At 36.3% G+C, this 18,769-nt stretch overlaps 4 protein-coding genes across 5 annotated transcripts; 2 read left to right on the top strand and 2 right to left on the bottom strand.

The window, feature by feature from the left end:
- The first annotated feature begins 2,118 nt into the window (after positions 1 to 2,118).
- Positions 2,119 to 7,179, top strand: LOC128859706 (kinesin-like protein KIF18A). Its single transcript, XM_054096733.1, has 6 exons — positions 2,119 to 2,570; positions 2,637 to 3,345; positions 3,407 to 3,763; positions 5,734 to 6,520; positions 6,589 to 6,717; positions 6,782 to 7,179. Exons 1-6 carry the CDS (start codon positions 2,269 to 2,271, stop codon positions 6,898 to 6,900), a joined length of 2,403 nt encoding a protein of 800 aa, XP_053952708.1. The 5' UTR covers positions 2,119 to 2,268; the 3' UTR covers positions 6,901 to 7,179.
- Positions 3,903 to 4,878, bottom strand: LOC128859709 (ribosome-recycling factor, mitochondrial). Its single transcript, XM_054096736.1, has one exon. It carries the CDS (start codon positions 4,769 to 4,771, stop codon positions 3,965 to 3,967), a length of 807 nt encoding a protein of 268 aa, XP_053952711.1. The 5' UTR covers positions 4,772 to 4,878; the 3' UTR covers positions 3,903 to 3,964.
- Positions 7,180 to 7,438: 259 nt separating the features above from the next.
- On the bottom strand, positions 7,439 to 9,823 carry LOC128859707 (pyridoxal kinase). Of its 2 annotated transcripts, none has more exons than XM_054096735.1 (6): positions 9,635 to 9,823; positions 9,471 to 9,593; positions 9,306 to 9,405; positions 9,094 to 9,240; positions 8,701 to 9,024; positions 7,439 to 8,093 (listed from the first exon to the last, which is right to left on the bottom strand). In XM_054096735.1, the coding sequence occupies exons 2-6, from the start codon at positions 9,564 to 9,566 to the stop codon at positions 7,846 to 7,848; spliced, it is 915 nt and encodes a 304-aa protein (XP_053952710.1). In that variant the 5' UTR covers positions 9,567 to 9,593; positions 9,635 to 9,823; the 3' UTR covers positions 7,439 to 7,845. The 2 variants fall into 2 exon arrangements, with proteins under 2 accessions (XP_053952710.1, XP_053952709.1); XM_054096734.1 differs by having other exon boundaries at positions 9,471 to 9,580.
- Positions 9,824 to 10,317: 494 nt separating this feature from the next.
- On the top strand, positions 10,318 to 11,707 carry LOC128861650 (28S ribosomal protein S35, mitochondrial). Its single transcript, XM_054099938.1, has 2 exons — positions 10,318 to 10,592; positions 10,647 to 11,707. The coding sequence occupies exons 1-2, from the start codon at positions 10,469 to 10,471 to the stop codon at positions 11,528 to 11,530; spliced, it is 1,008 nt and encodes a 335-aa protein (XP_053955913.1). The 5' UTR covers positions 10,318 to 10,468; the 3' UTR covers positions 11,531 to 11,707.
- Positions 11,708 to 18,769: the final 7,062 nt, after the last annotated feature.

Here is an 18,769-nt window from a genome sequence, read left to right as displayed (position 1 = left end):
TTTCACAACAGTATTGACAGCTGATTGTCTATTTTGTAGGTAATCTGCCATATGTGAACGGGTTGATTAATTTTGTGGATTTATTGGTAATTAATACACAACAGCTCGCAACACTCCGAGCGTTTATCACCCGCACGAACGCAGCGATTCCAGGACCGCAGCAACGGCACAAATTACCGCGAGGCAATACCAATAAATCCGACGCCAGAATGGATAGTACTTTATAGTACGCAAAAGCACTATCCAGAAAACGGAAATAAACGCCAAAAACTAGGCACCAAAAAAAAAGCGAAAAAATTGGGACCAAAAAACGACCCAAACAGTAGGTACCAAGAAAATACAACGCCAAAAAGTATGCACCAAAAATATATTTCCTACAAGTTTGCCCCAACAAATAAGCGTCAAAAAGTAGGCAGTGTTATTTCTCACTAGAAATTAGCAACCACAAGGAAAAACTCAGGAAAAGGAGCCTAAAGTGTATCTAAGATATATATCAGGTATAGCTCTCTCTCTCCTTTTCGTCTACGTTATATCTTTTTTCTCTCTCGCGGAACGAAAATGCCCAAAACGTTACATCGCCTTGAAATTTTACTCTCCATTCTCGCTCGTCCATCGACGCCTAAGAAGTTTCACTTCAAAAGAAAAGAGGTTGTCTGTAAAGTTGGTTTACTGACGATAGTTTAACGTGACAACGTCATTAGAAAATACTGATGGAATGGTTACATTTTTCAAAAGAAAATTTTAATTTTATTTGTTTGATAGATATTTTGTATGGATATAGAGAAGGAGGTAAATGGAATTGATCAAGTTACATTTACACAAACGTGAAAAATGACGAAACATTTATCAAATTCATGAAAGATATGTTCAATTTCGATTGTGCATCAGACGTTAATAAGTCAACCATACTAAGAAGCACCATCATCGATTTGACTATTTCAAGACACATTACACTCGCATATGCAAATACAAATATGTGAATTTATATACATATGCGCATAAACATACATATATATGCTCACTCAAGTAGGAGAGAGCCAGATGTCGAACGTTGCCGAACGGGGGCCGTGTGCCTCTTCGTTGTTCGTTCCGCGCTCTCGCTTGCAGTTCAAGCAAGGTAACGACGCATGAGCAAGATAACGACGCATGAACAAGATAACGACGTATGAGCAAGATAACGACGAATGAGGAAGATAACGACGCTTTTTTTGGTGCGTGCAGCCGGCTACATCGAATTATAAGACGTTAACACGTAAAAAAAAAAAAACAATGGAAATGAGCGTGAAGGATAAAATAGTTTTCAAATGTCAAAAATCCTAAAAGTGCGTTTTAACGCATCTTTATTAATATATTGTTGCAATAGCGAAGTTTCGCGAACCGACTTTCAACAATAGCGAACGAAGGTCAAAACAAAAACATGAATTAATCTTGATGAATCTATCGCTAGATTAGTTAGACAAATCGACAGGTGACTATTAAGCTGCTGCTACAACAGAAATCGTTAGAAGATGCGAGCTGCCATATTGAAAAATTACGATAGTTATTAAGCACATGTATAGAAGCAGAGGCGGCCGCCGTAGCCGAATGGATTGGTGCGTAACAACCATTCGGAATTCACAGAGAGAATTTATGGCAAACCTCCGAGTGTATTCCTGCCATGAAAAAGCTCCTCATAAAAATATCTGCCGTTCGGAGTCGGCTTGAAACTGTAGGTCCCTCCATTTGTGAAACAACATCAAGCCGCACGCCACAAATAGGAGGAAGAGGTCAGCCAAACACCCAAAAAGGGTGTACGCGCCAATTATATATATAGAAGCAGAGGTAACAGAATAAACGAAAAGTAATAAAGTGAACGTGTCTAAAGGTGAACGTGTGCGTTTAAGGTAAAGCGTTGGAAATCAAGTAAAGCAAGTGTTTGCCATTAATGTGTGATTTTATTTGATAATCTAATGATAGAAATCAAAGGAGTTATTGTAATAGATTTATTTGAATTTTAACGTAAGAAAATTCGTAACAAAACTTTTAACATACCATAATCAAGCGCTCTTTACACCATGGTGAAAAAAATATTCCACAGTCGTATTCACGAATGTGGCAGCTTTTCTGTCCATTGGGTAAGCAATGCTGCCAACCTAAAATTGCTTACAAACAGTTGAATTTTCAAACTTGTAGCAAATACAAAAAAAATTCTATTAACAAAGTGCTGGTTGAAAATTTTATTTTACGCGATTTTAAACACATTTTTACTGATTTTTTTAATAATATCAAATGCCAGCAGAGCAAACGAATATAAAAGTGGTTGTGCGCGTACGGCCTTACAACCGAAGGGAGCTGGAACAGAATCAGCGACAAATCGTCAAGGTACTGGATAACAACACGCTGCTCTTTGATCCCGATGAAGAAGATGATGAATTCTTTTTCCAAGGCACAAAACAAAACTATCGCGATATTACAAAACGAGTGAACAAGAAGATTAGTATGGATTTTGATCGAGTATTCGACCCAGAAGCAAAAAATCAAGAAATTTTTGAGGAATGCACTTCACCTTTAGTTGCTTCAGTTCTGAACGGGTATGCTTCAATAAACGTTAACAATAGTTACAATTTGAATTCATTTGGTTCATTTATCTAAACCAGGTACAATTGTTCCGTGTTTGTTTATGGTGCTACTGGAGCAGGGAAAACCTTTACTATGCTCGGCAATGAAAATTGCCCGGGACTAACGTTTCTAACTATGCGTGAATTATTTGAAAAAATACAAGCTCAAAGTTCTACCCATAAATTTGATGTGGGTGTAAGTTATTTAGAAGTGTACAATGAATTGGTAATGAACCTTTTGACAAAAACGGGGCCATTAAAACTTCGAGAGGACTCGAATGGAGTGGTTGTTAGTGGATTAGTTTTGAAGCCCATATATAGCGCTGATGATCTGTTACAGCTGCTGGCACAAGGAAACTCCAATCGCACTCAACATCCAACGGATGCAAATGCAGAGAGCTCACGTTCACATGCCATATTTCAAGTTCACATTCGTATGACAGACCGGAAAACAGGAACGAAGCGAACAGTTAAATTATCTATGATTGATTTAGCGGGAAGTGAACGTGCTGCCAGTACAAAAGGTGTTGGGGTGCGTTTCAAGGAAGGCGCAAGTATAAATAAAAGCTTATTGGCATTGGGAAATTGTATCAATAAATTGGCAGATGGAATGAAACACATTCCTTATCGTGATTCAAACTTGACGCGTATTCTGAAAGATTCTCTGGGAGGTAATTGTCAGACCCTAATGGTAGCTAATGTCTCGATGAGTTCGTTGACATATGAAGACACATATAACACACTAAAAGTATGTAATTCGGTTAAACATGTTTTTACCCAAAATATTAACTATATATTTACACTTCTAGTATGCAAGTCGAGCTAAGAAGATTCGTACGACTTTGAAGCAGAATGTTCTTAAATCAAATATGCCGAAAGATTTCTATATTAAAAAGGTTACAGAACTTACGACAGAAAATGAACGTTTTAAAACTAAGGTAGCTCAACTTGAAAAGGCTTTAGAAGCGACCCGATCATACAATGAAAGCGAGTTAAAAGCCTGGTACAGCAAGATTGATGCGGTATATTCGTCCGTCATTAAGACACAAGAGTACGTTATAGGTAATCAGAGCAAAATAAAGAGCCTAAATTTTCGTGAAAAATTGAAGAAAGAAAATGTAGCTTATAATAAACTACTTGAGCGAAACTCGGCAAAATCACTGGAGGTGAGTTTGTTTAATTTTTTGATTCAACAATATCGAAAATATAATTTATGTTTCGTTATTCTAGCAACTTTTGAAAATAGTACGTATTAAAAAATGTTTACTAGCTGAGTAGCGAAAAATTTACTACAACACATTTAAATACAATTTATTCATATATTTTTATTATTCAGTCTTGGCATTAGAAGCTGTGTATTTTACTATTTAAGATTCGCCAAGTAGCTCTTTCTGTTTCGTTGCTAGTAATTTGTCTGCTTCTGCTATATAGTTATCCGCAATAGCTGTTACTTGTGTTTGAATAGCGAAGATATCATCCTTAGACATTTCAGACTGTTTTTTTATTTTCCTTATTACATTATTTTGTATATCTCGTATAGTATCACGGTACTTGATGAATAGAGCCTTCGCATTTTTTGATAGGTTCTCGCGATGTTCTTTTGTCACTTTCGGTATAGGAATGAAAAGCGTGGTTCCATCTTGTTGTGGATTAAGATTCATGCCACTATTATCAATTGCCTTTAGTACATCAGGTATGGTTTGAGGAAAAGCAATCATATTAACAACAATTGTTTTAGGATTTTTTCGGGAAATTTGCGCGAGCTCCTGCAATTCATGCTCAGCCCCATCGATGTGCACACGCAGGGTTTCTATAGCGCCTGAGGTAGAACGTAATGACAAATGTTTAATGAAATCTTCTTTCATCTGCTGAACCGCCTTCTGCATTTGTCCATTTACCGCATCGAAGTTTATTACCTCGCGGAGTTGCGTTTCATTAATTTCAATTTTGGCCGTTTTTTTACCTTTCTCCTTTTTCTTATCTTTGCTTTTTGCATAACCTCGCATCTGAGATATGGTTATTAAGGGTAGCTGTGCCTGCCTTGTCTGGGTTACGGAAGAAGTTTGTGTAATACCAAATGTTTTGGTGGGACTTGGTAACTGTCTTAAATGTCCTAAATGTAGATCACGTCCCAACACATAGCGCAGAATCGGAAATATTTTTCTTGTGTACATTGTTAGCACAATACGATTGGTTTTGCAAAATACTTAGAGTTAGCGCGTCTGTTGCATTAATGAGCATTCACTAAAAAATTTAGTTTTGACATTTGGCTTGGCACATTGGCCGATCAGCTGTTGACGTTATTTTTACACATTTTCCTCATTTATTATCTCTATCGTAAACATGTGCATATTAGTAATTGTGTATGTACATATTTTTGTACTTTTACATATCACTCTCGTAGAAGCAGAAGTAACAAATAAAGGCCAGAAAAAATTCACGAGATTTATTAGTTGTGGCCCCCAATTTCTCGGCCTGAAATAAAGAGGGAGATCTTCCAAATAATCAGGCCAATGATGGTCTGCCATAATAACAACATGGGCTTTTGCTAATGATTTCAAAGGTGCCAATACTTTTTGGAATAAAATATCTTAGCATACTGCAAAAGAATCATTTTATAGAAAACCTCAGTTGAGGAAATGAATGAATTGAATAGATTTAAAAAGTTCTATGAACTCCCAAGTTGGCGGGATGGTTTCTCTGGGCGCACTCGCTCTTCAGTGTTCGTTCGTGGTAAAACTCTCTCATTGCCCGTTTGCGAGGACTCTGCGGTTCGAACTGGTACATTCCATACGCGTGATATTTATTATATTGTAGGATGATACTTTCGGTATGAATGTGCATGGGGATGTTTAAAAATATCTCCGGCATAAACTAATATCTAATGGTCAAAAACCATAACATTAAAAAATTCAAATACTTTCATTAGAAGGGAACGCCATGATTACAAACTATTCCTCGAATGTAATATGAAATTTAATGTCTTACAATCATAAATGCACCCAGTAATACCTTGTCATGTGATTTACATTTTTTTTCGTACCCATTCTTTTATCAACTTTACTAACCTTATGAAAAACAATTCAAAGATACATAGATATAATAATTTCAAATTTGCCAATATATGCACTTTAAGATGCTTCCTGCTTCCACCTCTAATTATAATAAACAAATCTGCAAACTTGAGGAGGAATCTACGCGTTGGCGTAGAAAGCTGCATGACGCAAATAAGGACTTGGAGAAGTTAAAAAAAGAAATCAAAGAATCTAAATACGTCGAAATTTTAAAGATATACCAAAAAGGAAAAGATTTAGAAGTTCGTTACTCGAAACAAGATATTAATATCAATCACATTTCGGGCATAAATGCAGAGTTCATGCGTGATTCAGATAAACTACGGAAAGCCTTTGGAATGGCATGCGAATTACTACAAAAAACCAATGCGGATATCAACACTGATATTCAAAATAAATACGAGCAGTTGCAGCAATTCATAAAGAGTCACGCATACTTTGGTCATGATGACTATAAAAAAGATAGTGATGAAGATTTGGAAGCACCATCATTGCAAAGTAATGGGAAACGTTCATATAAAACCAGTGCAAGCATTGTGAAGAAGTACCGTAGGAAATGTCCAAAATTGGAAAATGACTTTGAATTAGGCTTAGATATTATGGAGGACACCGATTCGGATGATGGCATTAGTATTTTCAAAAAACCCCCACTCATACGCACAGATATGAATGAGACACATGTCTTGACATGTGCCACGGATGATGAGTATAGTACGAGTACGGATGTTAGTGCCAAAAAACCTTCCTCGGAAAGTAAAGAAAACTTATTGCGAAAAAGGAATTTGATTGGCAATATATTGTCAGAGCAAATTGCAAGAGTCCCAGTAAATAAGGAACGAGTGAAGAATGGTTATTATTTGTGTACAATAGATAATATTCAATAGCATAGCATTGACTGATTTATTTTATTGTTACAGCTTTAATGAAATCAAAGACATTTAATCACCACGGGCTGTTGAAAACTGTAGCTGTTGGTGTTCAAAAGGAAAACAAGAAATTTAGTCCAGTGCGAGTACGCAAAAGTCCGCGAAGTATTATGGTCAAATGTAAGTATTCAATATTTGGAGTAAAATTTAAAAACATGTTTAAATTGTAACTAAATTTTTGTAGCACTCGCGACAACGGCTAACAAACGCCAAGCAGTGCGCACAGTGAATACCAATGGCAATGATCAACAACATCAAATCGTTCGAATAAATCGTGCTGCCTCCTTTCGAGTAAAGAAATAATTTTATATCGAATGAAATTATTTTACAGTCAAAATTCGAAGTGTTTGCTAATTTAATGTGCATATGTAGTTCGTTCAGTTATATAGTACACAATCATTTACAAAAATATATATTATAATTCAAATACATGTATTTATACATACTTACATATATATATTTAAGACTTGCATATAATTTTAATGTTAAAACTCCTAAACAGAAAAAAGAAGCAGTGTTGAAGTTGTGGGTTTTAAAACTAAAAACATGTCTGAATATAGCGTGAAATTTATACAAAGGTAATGTTTGCCTTCTTTTGGTTGCATCTACAAGCGAATCTAGTTTTATTTGTACTTATAGTTGGTATCGGCTGAAATGTTGTGTTCTACAAGTGGGTTATAGTATTCAACTTTTTTGTTAGGTAGATTCAATTGAGTTAGTTGATTTGTATAATACATCTGGTATATGGTTCTAAATGTATTCAGGTCTACGGATCTTCAGGATATTTATGGCATATTGCACTGCTTCAAATATTGCTAATTTGTGCTGTAATAAGGTAAGACTTTGGTAATCAATGTTTTAGCATTGTATACAACGCTGAACGCTGTTTTATAAGTTTTAAGAGTTTTTGAAACATTGACAGTGCCATCAATGTGCTTAAGGTAGCGCTTTTATCAGCATTTACTACTGTGTCAACAATTTGTGTGCTTAAGTGGCAACTAAAATGATTTGCGTGTGTGGTTAGGTTTGATGGATTTGAAAAAAAATTATTTCTGTTGTATACATAATTTCACATTTATTATTGTCTTATCTAACAATATAACAACAAAAGGTACACCGGATTTCACAGTAATGGAAATACAATATTATACAATATATGAAGTATTATATATAATTAATAATATATAAAAATGCAAAGTAAGTGACTGACCCTGTACAGTGAAGTTTAATTATTTGGGCATTGGACGCTTATTTGATTTGCTGTGCTCTAAGCACTACCCGCGGATTTTCGATAACACTTTTACTTTGTATCAATTTAAGTTCACGTTCCTGAGCAGTTACTTTACGTTTACCGGACAGAACGTCTGTTGGCATAGATTCAATTGTGCGCTTTAAAACCGCCTGAAGTGAAGCAATAGTTTTTTCAAATGCGCTACCCAAATCATGGGCTATGTGGCTGTGTGCTAGAAAAAGTGAAGCGAAGAGGTCACCGGTGCCTAAAATTGTAGTAAATAAGATCGATTAAAATGTGTATGTACGCATTTATAGCATTGTATACAAAGCTTATTATAAAAATTTCGATATAGCTTAGCATATAGTTTAGAAACATTACTAAGTTCTGCGTAACCAATTAGTAATTTCACTATCCCAAATGTTTATATTTACATGCCGGATTGCTGCTAATTGTTGCATGTATCTCTTATTGAGCGTTTCTTCCATTTATGGTCTTGATATACTACAAATAGCAGGGTTCACAGTTCTTAATTGAAAATAGTTTTTATCGCTATTCGGAAGGTTTGAATTGCCCACCAAAAGGTGATCGCTATTGTGAAAAAAATGTTCTATTATTTCATTGTTTATGCCCATAGTGGGCATAGAGCACGGAACAAACCGAATGATAATTCCGCACGTACCCACATAGCGACTGACGTACGGTGTTAGCCATTTTCTTTAATAAATTCCGATCTTGCGATTGAACAGAACCATGCTTTCATAAGCAGATGGTCTGCATACGAACAAATCTTTAAATTCAATAGTGTAAAATATAGTGTGATAAGGCCCCCTAAATTTAATAATATATTTTCCGTACTAAGTCATATTTACCTGTGAATGATATGCCATTTCCTTGTCGGGGAATATTAATTATATAGCGACACCCATTTTTCTTGCTTAGAAATGCACGTAATTCATTTTCATCGCCGAGCTCACTACTAGATATTACAACTGTATCAATACCACGGTCGTGAAACAATTGAACTGCAGACCAAACATCATCTTCTGTAGAAATCTTGTTTTCCGTCAATAATTCTACTTCATACTGGTTTGGGGTTATTATATCAGCAAGTGGTATAATTTCTTCACGATATATTGGTAGCAATTCTTCTGGTACATACATTTTACCGTTGTCTCCCATCACAGGATCACAAACTATATCATTTAGTGAAAGATTTTAAATGCTAGTAAATTTAGTTAAAAGCAGATCTTAATGAATATTACCATAAACTATATTTGGATTAATTTGTCTCAATTTTTTCACGATATAGGAAATTCGTCGCAAGAAAGATTCATTGCCAATGTAACCTGTCAGTAAATGAGAGTAGCACTGAAGTAGATTGTTGGCTTCTAGACCTTCGAACAAATCACCTAAAACAAAACCAAGAATAAACAATTTCACTTCCTAAGAAATTTTAACCAGCGATATAGCATACCAAGTTCCTTTTCTTGCAATACTTGACCTTTAATGGTTTTATAGCCGGTGTGGTTAGAAAATTGCACTGAATTTATTGCATCCACTTCAAAGCCCAATACCTTATCGTAAATGTAAGGTGATTTACATATGTATGTGTTTTTTGGATATTAGGACTTCACTTTACCTGTAATGGAAACGTAGCACTTTTGTTACCTACATAGCCGTGTACCACGTGACTCTGTATGGAAAGAACACGCCTACTCGAACCTGGATCCTCCATTTCAATTTATAGTTCTGAAATTAAATTCTAGGGTTTTACTTGCAAGACCCGTCCAATGAAATACCTACGCCGTTGGCAAGCTATAGCTCAAAAATTTTTTGGTAATGCTTTGTTTAAGCCTCCAGCCCGGCCAATGTATTAATTGCTTGTCATATTGTTAAACAATTGATAACTTATCAGACTGTAAAAGAAGATAATAGTAATCACTATTTGCTACTCATATCAGTTCATTAAAGCAAGCCATCAAGTTGGTTAAAAGAAAGGCGAATTGAATACTAAAGGTGGTGTCGTGCCAAGGATAGTGAACGAAGTTGGTGTCGACAGAGCCCATGAATAAACAAACAAAAGGAAGGGGAATTACTTGTTTGTGAAGAGGAAGAGTAAGCGAATCAATATAAACTAGCAAACATAAGAACGTTCCGATGACAGTCGGTTTTACGATACGGGAACGACCCAGCAACATTCCGTGTCCATGTATTGGGAATGTTTATATATAAGACGCGGTACTTCATTAGTTTGTTTAGTTTAAACCTAATAAGTCCTAATATTATCAAGCCATTCACTGAATTTCCACAAATATGAAATATCTCTTCCTTTTGTTTGCTCTGTATTGGTAAAGGACCTGACTTGTCAAAATCGTGGAAAATAAAATCAGTATTTTGAGAAGATGTCACCTTCAGTACTCAATTCGCCTTGCACAGACCTTATGAAAAGTTTTCTTTGACTACGGCAATACTGGCAGTTAAAGTGTCATTCTAAAATATTTTTGTGTTATATTTCTTTCTGGATAGGGATTTTCTGTGACATTATTTATCCGCTCTACATAATAACGAACCTATATGTTCTTACATACAATAAACTACTAAAATCAGTTGTGACTTTTACTGAAGGGGACTGCAATAATGGCTTTATTAGCACGCTTTTTTGAAAAGAATTTACGTAATTCTAGTTTTAGTGCTCGCCGATTATACAGCAGTAAGACACAAGAGGAACCTGCAGATACCAACCATGAGTTTGAAGATGAAGGTTAGTAGTGTGGAATTTTGGAAAATATGTATACAAAAAATTTTTATTTTCAAGAATTTCGTGTCCTAAATTTACGGTCCACAAAGCAAACAGCTAAGCAAAAGCGGCGCGTCTTCAAAAAGGAACCAGTGATGCCTCCTCGTCACCTTAAAATGGCGACTGATCAGGATTGGACTGCTGTATGGCCAGGTCCACGTTCTTTTCAGCCGGCTTCTGTGCCTCTGCCTTTACGCCAGGGTTACACGGAAAAAGGCGCACCTCCACCATCCAAATTCGCCAATGCGGAACTTATGAAAATTCCAAATTTTCTTCATCTTACACCTGTCGCTATTCGGCAGCAATGCGAAGCTTTGAAACAATTTTGTACTCCATGGCCTAAAGGTTTAGATACGGAAGAGAAGTGTGCAAAATATTTTCCTATCGAAATTGCCAGCACTGATTACTGTCACGCTCTGCCCACCATACGAAATCCAGAGGCTAGACGAATAACACTAAAAATTAAGTTGTCTGACTTGAAATTTGATGCGCATGCAAAAGACAAATTTTTACGTCTGGTTGGTGATCGGTATAATCCGTGCACGGATATGTTAACTATTGTTGCAGATCGCTGTCCTCTGAGGAAACAAAATTATGACTATGCCATGTACTTATTAACTGCATGCTATCATGAATCATTTGTTACTGAACCATGGGAAGCCAACAAATCAGAAGCAGATATGGAACATTACATATTTGAACGAAATAAATCAAAGCAATCGGCTGAGGCTATAATAAATTGGGGAGAACTCATGGATACTACACAAAAACTGCAGGCCAATCGAGGGTTTGCACAAAGCGTAGAAAATCTAATAAACGAAGGCGAAAACGAATATAATTTAGGACGATATAAAGAAGAGGTTTTAAAGTTGCTAAATATAAGTACAACACAGTCTGCTTGATGTGCGAGATATTTTTCCGGCACTTTGCGTAAAACACTAGTGTTTTATAAATAAAGATATATAATAAAATGCAAATGCAATTTTAATTTTTATCCTTATTATGAATAGACTAATAAACATGGCGAAAATAATTGAGAAGTTGTGACCAGCATCAGACTGTTAACTGGCTCTCAGCGATTTTGGTTTTTTTTATTTCTCTATTTAATCGATGAACATACACAGATCTTTACAGAAGGAGCCCCGACAGGGTTTAGTAAGCTGCTACAAAAAAAAAAAAAAAAAAATACCAGTCTAACGGTTAGACGCGATAGAAGTGAAACCTTCCGTAAAACAAACTGAGAAAGAATGCGACGAAAGCAGCATTAGGAGCGGGATAATTATAGGTTCATTATAATATTGGCCCCTATTATGAGTTGGATTCGATATTCGTTGGTTGTCGAAGATCGAGAATCGAATGTCAATTTGGTATTATGAGCGGTGTAACTCTATCGAAATTTTCGTTGTATACCGAATTTAGAGTCGAATGCAATTTTGCTTTCGATTGTGTAGCGTATTTTGGGAAAACTTGTTAAAATGTAAGTTGTTTGCGATTATTTATTGTTTTATAGTAACCAAATAAAAAATGTATGCTAATTTTGTTAATTTTATGCAGGTCGAAAGTCGTGAATACCAAACAGCAATTAGAAAGGCTAGTTGGATTAATGGAAGAGAATCCACAATTCGCAAAAGGGATTTGCACCAAAGTTCAAGCAGCAAAAAAATGGAAGGAATTTACAACGGAGCTGAATTGCTTGGGACCACCAGTTAGAACGACAGCAAAATTGATTAAGGTTAATAAGGGTTTTTTTGTGATGTTTATAGAAATACATTTTTATTTTCCCTTGGAAGGTATAGGCTGAAATACGTAGAGGAACTGAAATACATATTTTTTTCGAATGACGAATAATTGAATAAAGAAAATTTAAAACAAAAATAAAACAGAAACTGTGGCGTAAAGGTCTCTATTTAATACTTTTTAGATTTTTCTGTAATATTCTAAGAATTTCATATCTTATGTTTTCTGCTTCTCCGTTATTTAACTACACTTCAATACCTTCAGCATCATCTTTGAGGGTCTCTTTAAAATATTTGGAATGGATTTGGCTCGGGTGCACTGCTGCTACTGGTTTTCTGTACTGGACAGTAGGGTCATAAACGCCTCTTTAGATAATCTAAAGTTCTTTAAAAATCTGTAAGGAAATTTCTGTAATATTAAGTACGTCAACACATTTTGAAAATTCTAAACTTGCTCAGTGGAAGCCATTTCTAGGGGGTTGGATGCGCTCCTCAACTGTTTTCTACTTCTAGCTAGTTCCACTAATCTTTCATCGTCCGAAGAATCGTCGAACCATAACTCCGTTGTACTCATTTTCACAAAAAATACTTTTTTTTACCTTTTAAAAATGTTGTTAGCAAAGAATTTCAACACAATCGGTTTTTCTTTTATTTTGATTTGCTGTATCAGCTGAGAAAAAATTATCTATTGTAAATGCGTCGAGCGATCGAAATTCACAATAGTCCTATTCTTCAACGAATGAGCACCATAATACCAAATGAAAATTCGTTCGATCAGCACTTTCGACTACAGTCGAAGATCGAATGTTGCTCATAATAGGGGCCATTGCTATGAAGTTCATATTTTATTTTCTTCATTTTATTATTATTCATCCTCAATGTTTTCAATTTCAACAAATGATACGAGTGGCTTATGATATCTAATACATGATTCAAATGCTTTGGTTTCGATGTTGTCAACATAGGCTATGTTCAGAAACGCATTATAATGCGCAATACTTGCAGCGCTGGCAGCACTGTCAATGTGACAATTCATGCAACTGATAGATTTGTTGAAAAATTGCAAATAGATTTGTTGCATTTATGAACGCGCTGTGCAGTAAAATGGAATTGTTACTAAGTTTGGTCATGAACGATGTATGTGAGGAAAAAACCGATAGTCTTTTAATAAATTTAAGAAAAAAACCGTGTAAAGCTTAAAAGAAGGACATATCTTGTCGAAATACCCAAAAATAAGTCTTTTTTTGAAACAATAAAATCGTTTCCCGAGTGAAGCCATGATGTTGATTCTCTACCGGATGTATTGTTTCTTTTTTTTGAAGTGAAAACTTCTTTAGAATCGTTGGGAGTGATTTGAGAAAAAGTGAAACGAAAAAAGCGACACTCTTGGCTACGAATATTACATATACACGTAGCGACGAACTAAATAACTTTTAGGCCAGCGCCGACAGCATGGCGCGATAGCCGAGCGGCTAGCAATGTGAGCTTCCGATCCAAAATCCTTGGTTCGAATCACAAGAAAAAAATTTTTTTTATACAGTTATTTTATTTTTTTATTTTATGATATGTTTATGAGGAGCTTTTTTTCATGGCTGAAATACACTCGGTGTTTTGCCATTGCCTGCTGAGGGGTGAGCGCTATTAGAAAAATATTGTAGTTTTCCTTAATTTTGGTGTTTTCACCGAGATTCGAACTGACGTTCTCTCTGTGAATTCTGAATAGTAGTCACGCACCAACCCATTCGGCTACGGCGTTTGTTTAATTTTACTGATGCAAAAATGAGGAAAAATATATGAATAAAGTTTGCTTACTGTTTACACAATTGCAAAGGTGACGGAGAACCAAAAAAAAAAGTTGATTTTCAAACAAATACGAGTGCATATGTGTAATTGTGTTAGAGTTTCGGTCACGCCCCAGCAAAACCTGCGTGCATATGTGTTTGTAACATTCAAAAAAATGTAATTGTGTTAGAGTTTCGGTCACGCAGGTTTTGCTGGGGACGCTCATAATAGCAACCGCGTGTGTATTTTTATATTCGTAAATATTTTCATTTTTAAATATTTACCGCAATTATGCCGAAAAATAATGCAGAAAAGTGTCGTGAATATCGACAGAAAAAAAAATCAATAAATAGCATCACGGAATTCATTCACGAAAATTTAATAAAGTATACACCAGAAGTATCGCGGATACTTATTTTACAATAAAGTTCCAATGATTTTAAGTGGCGATTTTAACGTAAATTTTGCATTGGACACAGCGGTTCCTTTAATTGACGTTCTCAATACAACATTCAATTTAAAAATGTGTAACAATCGCACTGAATCGACAACACGATCAAAAACAACCATTGACGCGGTATTTCAAAGACATGTTGACAACATCGAAACCAAAGCATTTGTATCATATTTTAGCTATTATAAGCCACTCGTATCATTTGTTGAAATTGAAAACATTGAGGATGAATAATAATAAAATGAAGAAAATAAAATATGAACTTTATAGCAATATTATAATGAACCTATAATTATCTTGCTCCTAATGCTGCTTTCGTCTTATTCTCTCTCAGTTTGTTTTACGGAAGGTTTCACTTCTATCGCGTCTAACCGTTAGACTGGTGTTTTTTTATTCGCTTATATGTGATGAGTAAATTAGAAAATTTTCGCTGGGCGATGTTTCTATCTATTTTTAAATCTTTATTAACTTTTTTTACTTCATCTACGACCTTAGCCCAGAGCACGCTCTTTTTCCTCCTTCCCGACGTGAACTCGTTCTCCATGCTCAGTCGGACTCTGAGCAGTAATTTTATCTCCGATGTACTAAAGTAATCACTAAAACCAAGAAAAGTATAATAAAATAAAGTTTAAATATCGTATTTTTCATCAATTTTCGTATTAAAAGCTAAAATAAATAATTAAATACCCACTTTTCATCAGACATTGTACTAGCGTATTTATTGGCAGTGTGAAAATTTTTGCTGCAAATAATGCACGACTTTTGATACCAAAATGACGTTTAAGAGCGCGTTGCATTTGCAGTACTGCCATATTTGCATTTTTGAACGCACTGCTCACTCTGAAATGGTATGTTGCGCATTATAATGCATTGTTGAACATACCCATATCTTTTTTTTTCTGTCGATATTCACGACACTTTTCTGCATTATTTTTCGGCATAATTGCGGTAAATATTTAAAAATGAAAATATTTACGAATATAAAAATACGGACGCAATACAGCACACGCGGTTGCTATTCCATTCTCTCGCAGGCTATATACTATAAGATCTATATGTATGTCTCTTTTTAGTGTCGCTTTTTCGTTTCATTGAGTCTCAAATCACTCCCAACGATTCTAAAGAAGTTTTCACTTCAAAAAAATCCTTGCAGACTAGTTAACGAAATTCAGTTCAATTAAGAAAAGATTCTAATTAGAAAGGATAATATTTATAAAATTGAGTTAAACAGATTTTTGAAAACGTATATCAGGTAAGTAAAATCAATTATTATATTTTTTGATATCATATTGAATTCATTAATAGGACGTGCAATGTTTGAAGAGATGACGTCACAGCGGCTTCGAAAGGTGCAATCTCGTATTGCATCATTCTCAAGAATTTTCCTCCGGAACAACTATCATAATTCCTAAATGTGGTAGCCCGTACCTTCTTGCTCCTGGCAGCTTCTGTCTTGCCATTTGGCATTCATGTTTTAGTATGACATTCGTTCGGTTTCGCGAACGTTTAGGGTTTGCCACATTGCCATCTAATCGTCCCGACACCAAATTCTTTGATCTAAACGGAGCCAATCTGACTTTGACTTTCCTCTTTTCAGTTTTGCAAAAAAACTTCTTCTTCTTGGTTTGGTAAAGCGTACACTTCTGCCACTTACTGAAGTAGTCCATAACAACGAGAACATATTTGTTGCCGGAGTCACTTGTTGAAGACGGACCCTCCCCATCCATGGCCATTCGCTCAAATGGAGAGCCTGCGTTGTGTTGCTGTAATTTTTACAACTTCTCTCCTTTAGACCTTTCGCTGCCATATACTCCGCGGAATTTTAAATTCATTCGGCTACTGATTCTCTTCAATTTACTTAGTAGAACCGTTGCTTAATCTTCTCAGGCGTTTGAGTGATACTTAGATGACCTCCGCGGCCGCCGTAGCCGAAACGTTGGTTCGAATCTCGGTGAAAGATGAGTCGGTTTTAGAGGGCATGTGAAAAGGTGGTTAGTGTCGTGCGGGGTGCCTTCACATGCCGGACATATGTTTGGTACAGGGTGGGCCATATAACGTTTGCTTTTCGAACCAACTATTTTTTTGAGAATGGTAATACAAATGACATATCAAATGTGTTCATAATTTACTTAAAGGTTTGAGATTTACGAAATGGGGCGCTATACGCTTGAACAAAATTGGGAAATATTGAAAACCTATTTCCAAAGTGGTGAGTCTTCTTCTTCTTTTCTGATTTTCACATCGGTGGCTACATCAATAAGCAAAATTGTCGAATTTGGGGCTCAGAAAATCCACACGTTACTGTAGAAAAGCAAATGCATCCACAACGAGTCGCTGTTTGGTGCGGTTTTCGGTCTGGCGGCATCATCGGGCCATTTTTTTCCGAAAATAAGCGAGGAGCCACGGTTACAGTAAATGGCGAGCGTTACCGTGGCATGCTCAACGAGTTGTTTCCAAAAATTGAAGAGGATGACATGGACGACATTTGGTTTCAACAGGACGGTGCAACTTGTCACACTGCCAAAGTTACACTCGAACTTTTGGCTACCGTTTTTGAAAACCGAATAATCAGCCGAAGTTCCGATATCAATTGGACGCCTCGGAACCGTTAAGGACAAATGCTATGCGAACCATCCAGAGACGATTGATGCCACGAAATCGAAGTTTCCATTCATGAAATTGGAGCCCAAACAATTGAAAATGTGCTTAAAAATTGGGTTGATCGAATGTACTACTGTAAAGCCAATCGTGGCAGTCATTTGAACGATATTATTTTTTATTCATAAATGACAATGTTCAATCTTCAAAATAAAAAAAAAGTTTGAAAAAATATTGATTCGTTTTTTTTTATAGCCGATTCAAAAAGCAAATTTTACAAGGCCCACTCTATGTGTCGGGGTCGATTCTGGATAAGTAGGAGTTTAACGTGCTACAGTATCCAGAACGTAATTGTGCCATTGTTACACGTGTCTCACGGGGAATCTGGAGCTCTTCATCTGCTATAGGTGGCGGCGGTCTCCCGGTGAATGTCGTTTATTGACTGTCTAAACACTGTTTGGTCCAGTAAATTTCTGTCAGTTTTGTCCTGGATTTCGTCGGCGTAGTTTAATAGGTGTCGCCTGACGTGCCTGGAGGCGGCTCAGGCTCAAGTAGGTGTCAAACCAGCGGTAACATACATACATTCCCATGGCAGCCGGTTCAACGTTACCGGAATGACTCGGGTTTTTCCGACCAAGGGCTGCCGCCCCAGTAAACTAGCCCTGCCTAGTGAACAGCATTTCTCTGTGTTCTCCTTGTGCTTTCTGTAATCCATGCGAAACCGGAACCTTTCATATTTGTTTTTAATCAGCACAACTGATGACTCCACGTGAGTTGTGTTCATAGTTTTCCCCTAGCGTTGGTTTATTATTATTATTTTTATTTTCCGTTTTTCCTTTGGATGGTCGGATCTTATAGTTCACATTTTATTTTCACTTTCGGCAAAGGTGCTGTATACTTCTTTAAGTTGGTCGCTTCTAAAAAAGCGATTAAGTTCTGCGGCTCCCACGATCTTTTCCAACAACAGGTTAAGGAAGTCATACGACAGCGAGTTACCCTCTCTGAAACTTCGTTTGGTATTAAACTTTGGAAAGGTCCTAACCAATTCTGATGGCGCTGCAACGTCATTTTGCGTAGTCGTATTAGTTTTGCGGGGATACCAAATTTAGACATCGCGGCATATAGGTAACTCCTTTTTATGCTGTCGAATGCAGCTTTGAAGTCGACGAAAAGGTGATGTGTCGATTCTCCTTTCACGGGTTTTTTCCAAGACTTGGTGTATTGTGAATATCTGTTCAGTGGTGGGCTTTTCAGGTCTAAAGCCACGCTGATAAAGTCCAATCAGTTGGTTGATGGTGGCTTCAGCCTTTTACACAATATGCTCGCTAGATCCTTATAGACGATATTTAGAATACTTATCCAGGGATAATTGGCACAGATTGCAGGATCACCCTTCTTATGGATTGGGCAGAGCACACTTAAATTCCAATCGGAAGTCATGCTTTTGGGTATATTCAGAAACGCATTATAAATGCGCAGTAATTGCAGCGCTGGCAGCACTGCCAATGTGACAAGTGTTGCAATTGATAGATTGGCAGTATTAAAATTTTTCCTGCAAATAATGCGCGACG

This window comes from Anastrepha ludens, chromosome 4, assembly GCF_028408465.1.
Source record: "Anastrepha ludens isolate Willacy chromosome 4, idAnaLude1.1, whole genome shotgun sequence".
NCBI classification, from domain to species: domain Eukaryota; kingdom Metazoa; phylum Arthropoda; class Insecta; order Diptera; family Tephritidae; genus Anastrepha; species Anastrepha ludens.
This window is presented reverse-complemented; position numbering and strand designations above follow the sequence as displayed.

Coding starts and splice junctions, on each gene's coding strand:
- LOC128859706 (XM_054096733.1), top strand. CDS start 2,269: ATGCCAGCAGAGCAAACGAATATAAAAGTGGTTGTGCGCGTACGGCCT. Junction 2,571..2,636: donor GTTGCTTCAGTTCTGAACGG/GTATGCTTCAAT, acceptor TATCTAAACCAG/GTACAATTGTTCCGTGTTTG. Junction 6,521..6,588: donor TAAGGAACGAGTGAAGAATG/GTTATTATTTGT, acceptor TTATTGTTACAG/CTTTAATGAAATCAAAGACA.
- LOC128859709 (XM_054096736.1), bottom strand. CDS start 4,771: ATGTACACAAGAAAAATATTTCCGATTCTGCGCTATGTGTTGGGACGT.
- LOC128859707 (XM_054096735.1), bottom strand. CDS start 9,566: ATGGAGGATCCAGGTTCGAGTAGGCGTGTTCTTTCCATACAGAGTCAC. Junction 9,406..9,470: donor GTGCTACGTTTCCATTACAG/GTAAAGTGAAGT, acceptor ATTTACGATAAG/GTATTGGGCTTTGAAGTGGA. Junction 9,241..9,305: donor ATTGCAAGAAAAGGAACTTG/GTATGCTATATC, acceptor GTTTTGTTTTAG/GTGATTTGTTCGAAGGTCTA.
- LOC128861650 (XM_054099938.1), top strand. CDS start 10,469: ATGGCTTTATTAGCACGCTTTTTTGAAAAGAATTTACGTAATTCTAGT. Junction 10,593..10,646: donor CCATGAGTTTGAAGATGAAG/GTTAGTAGTGTG, acceptor TTTATTTTCAAG/AATTTCGTGTCCTAAATTTA.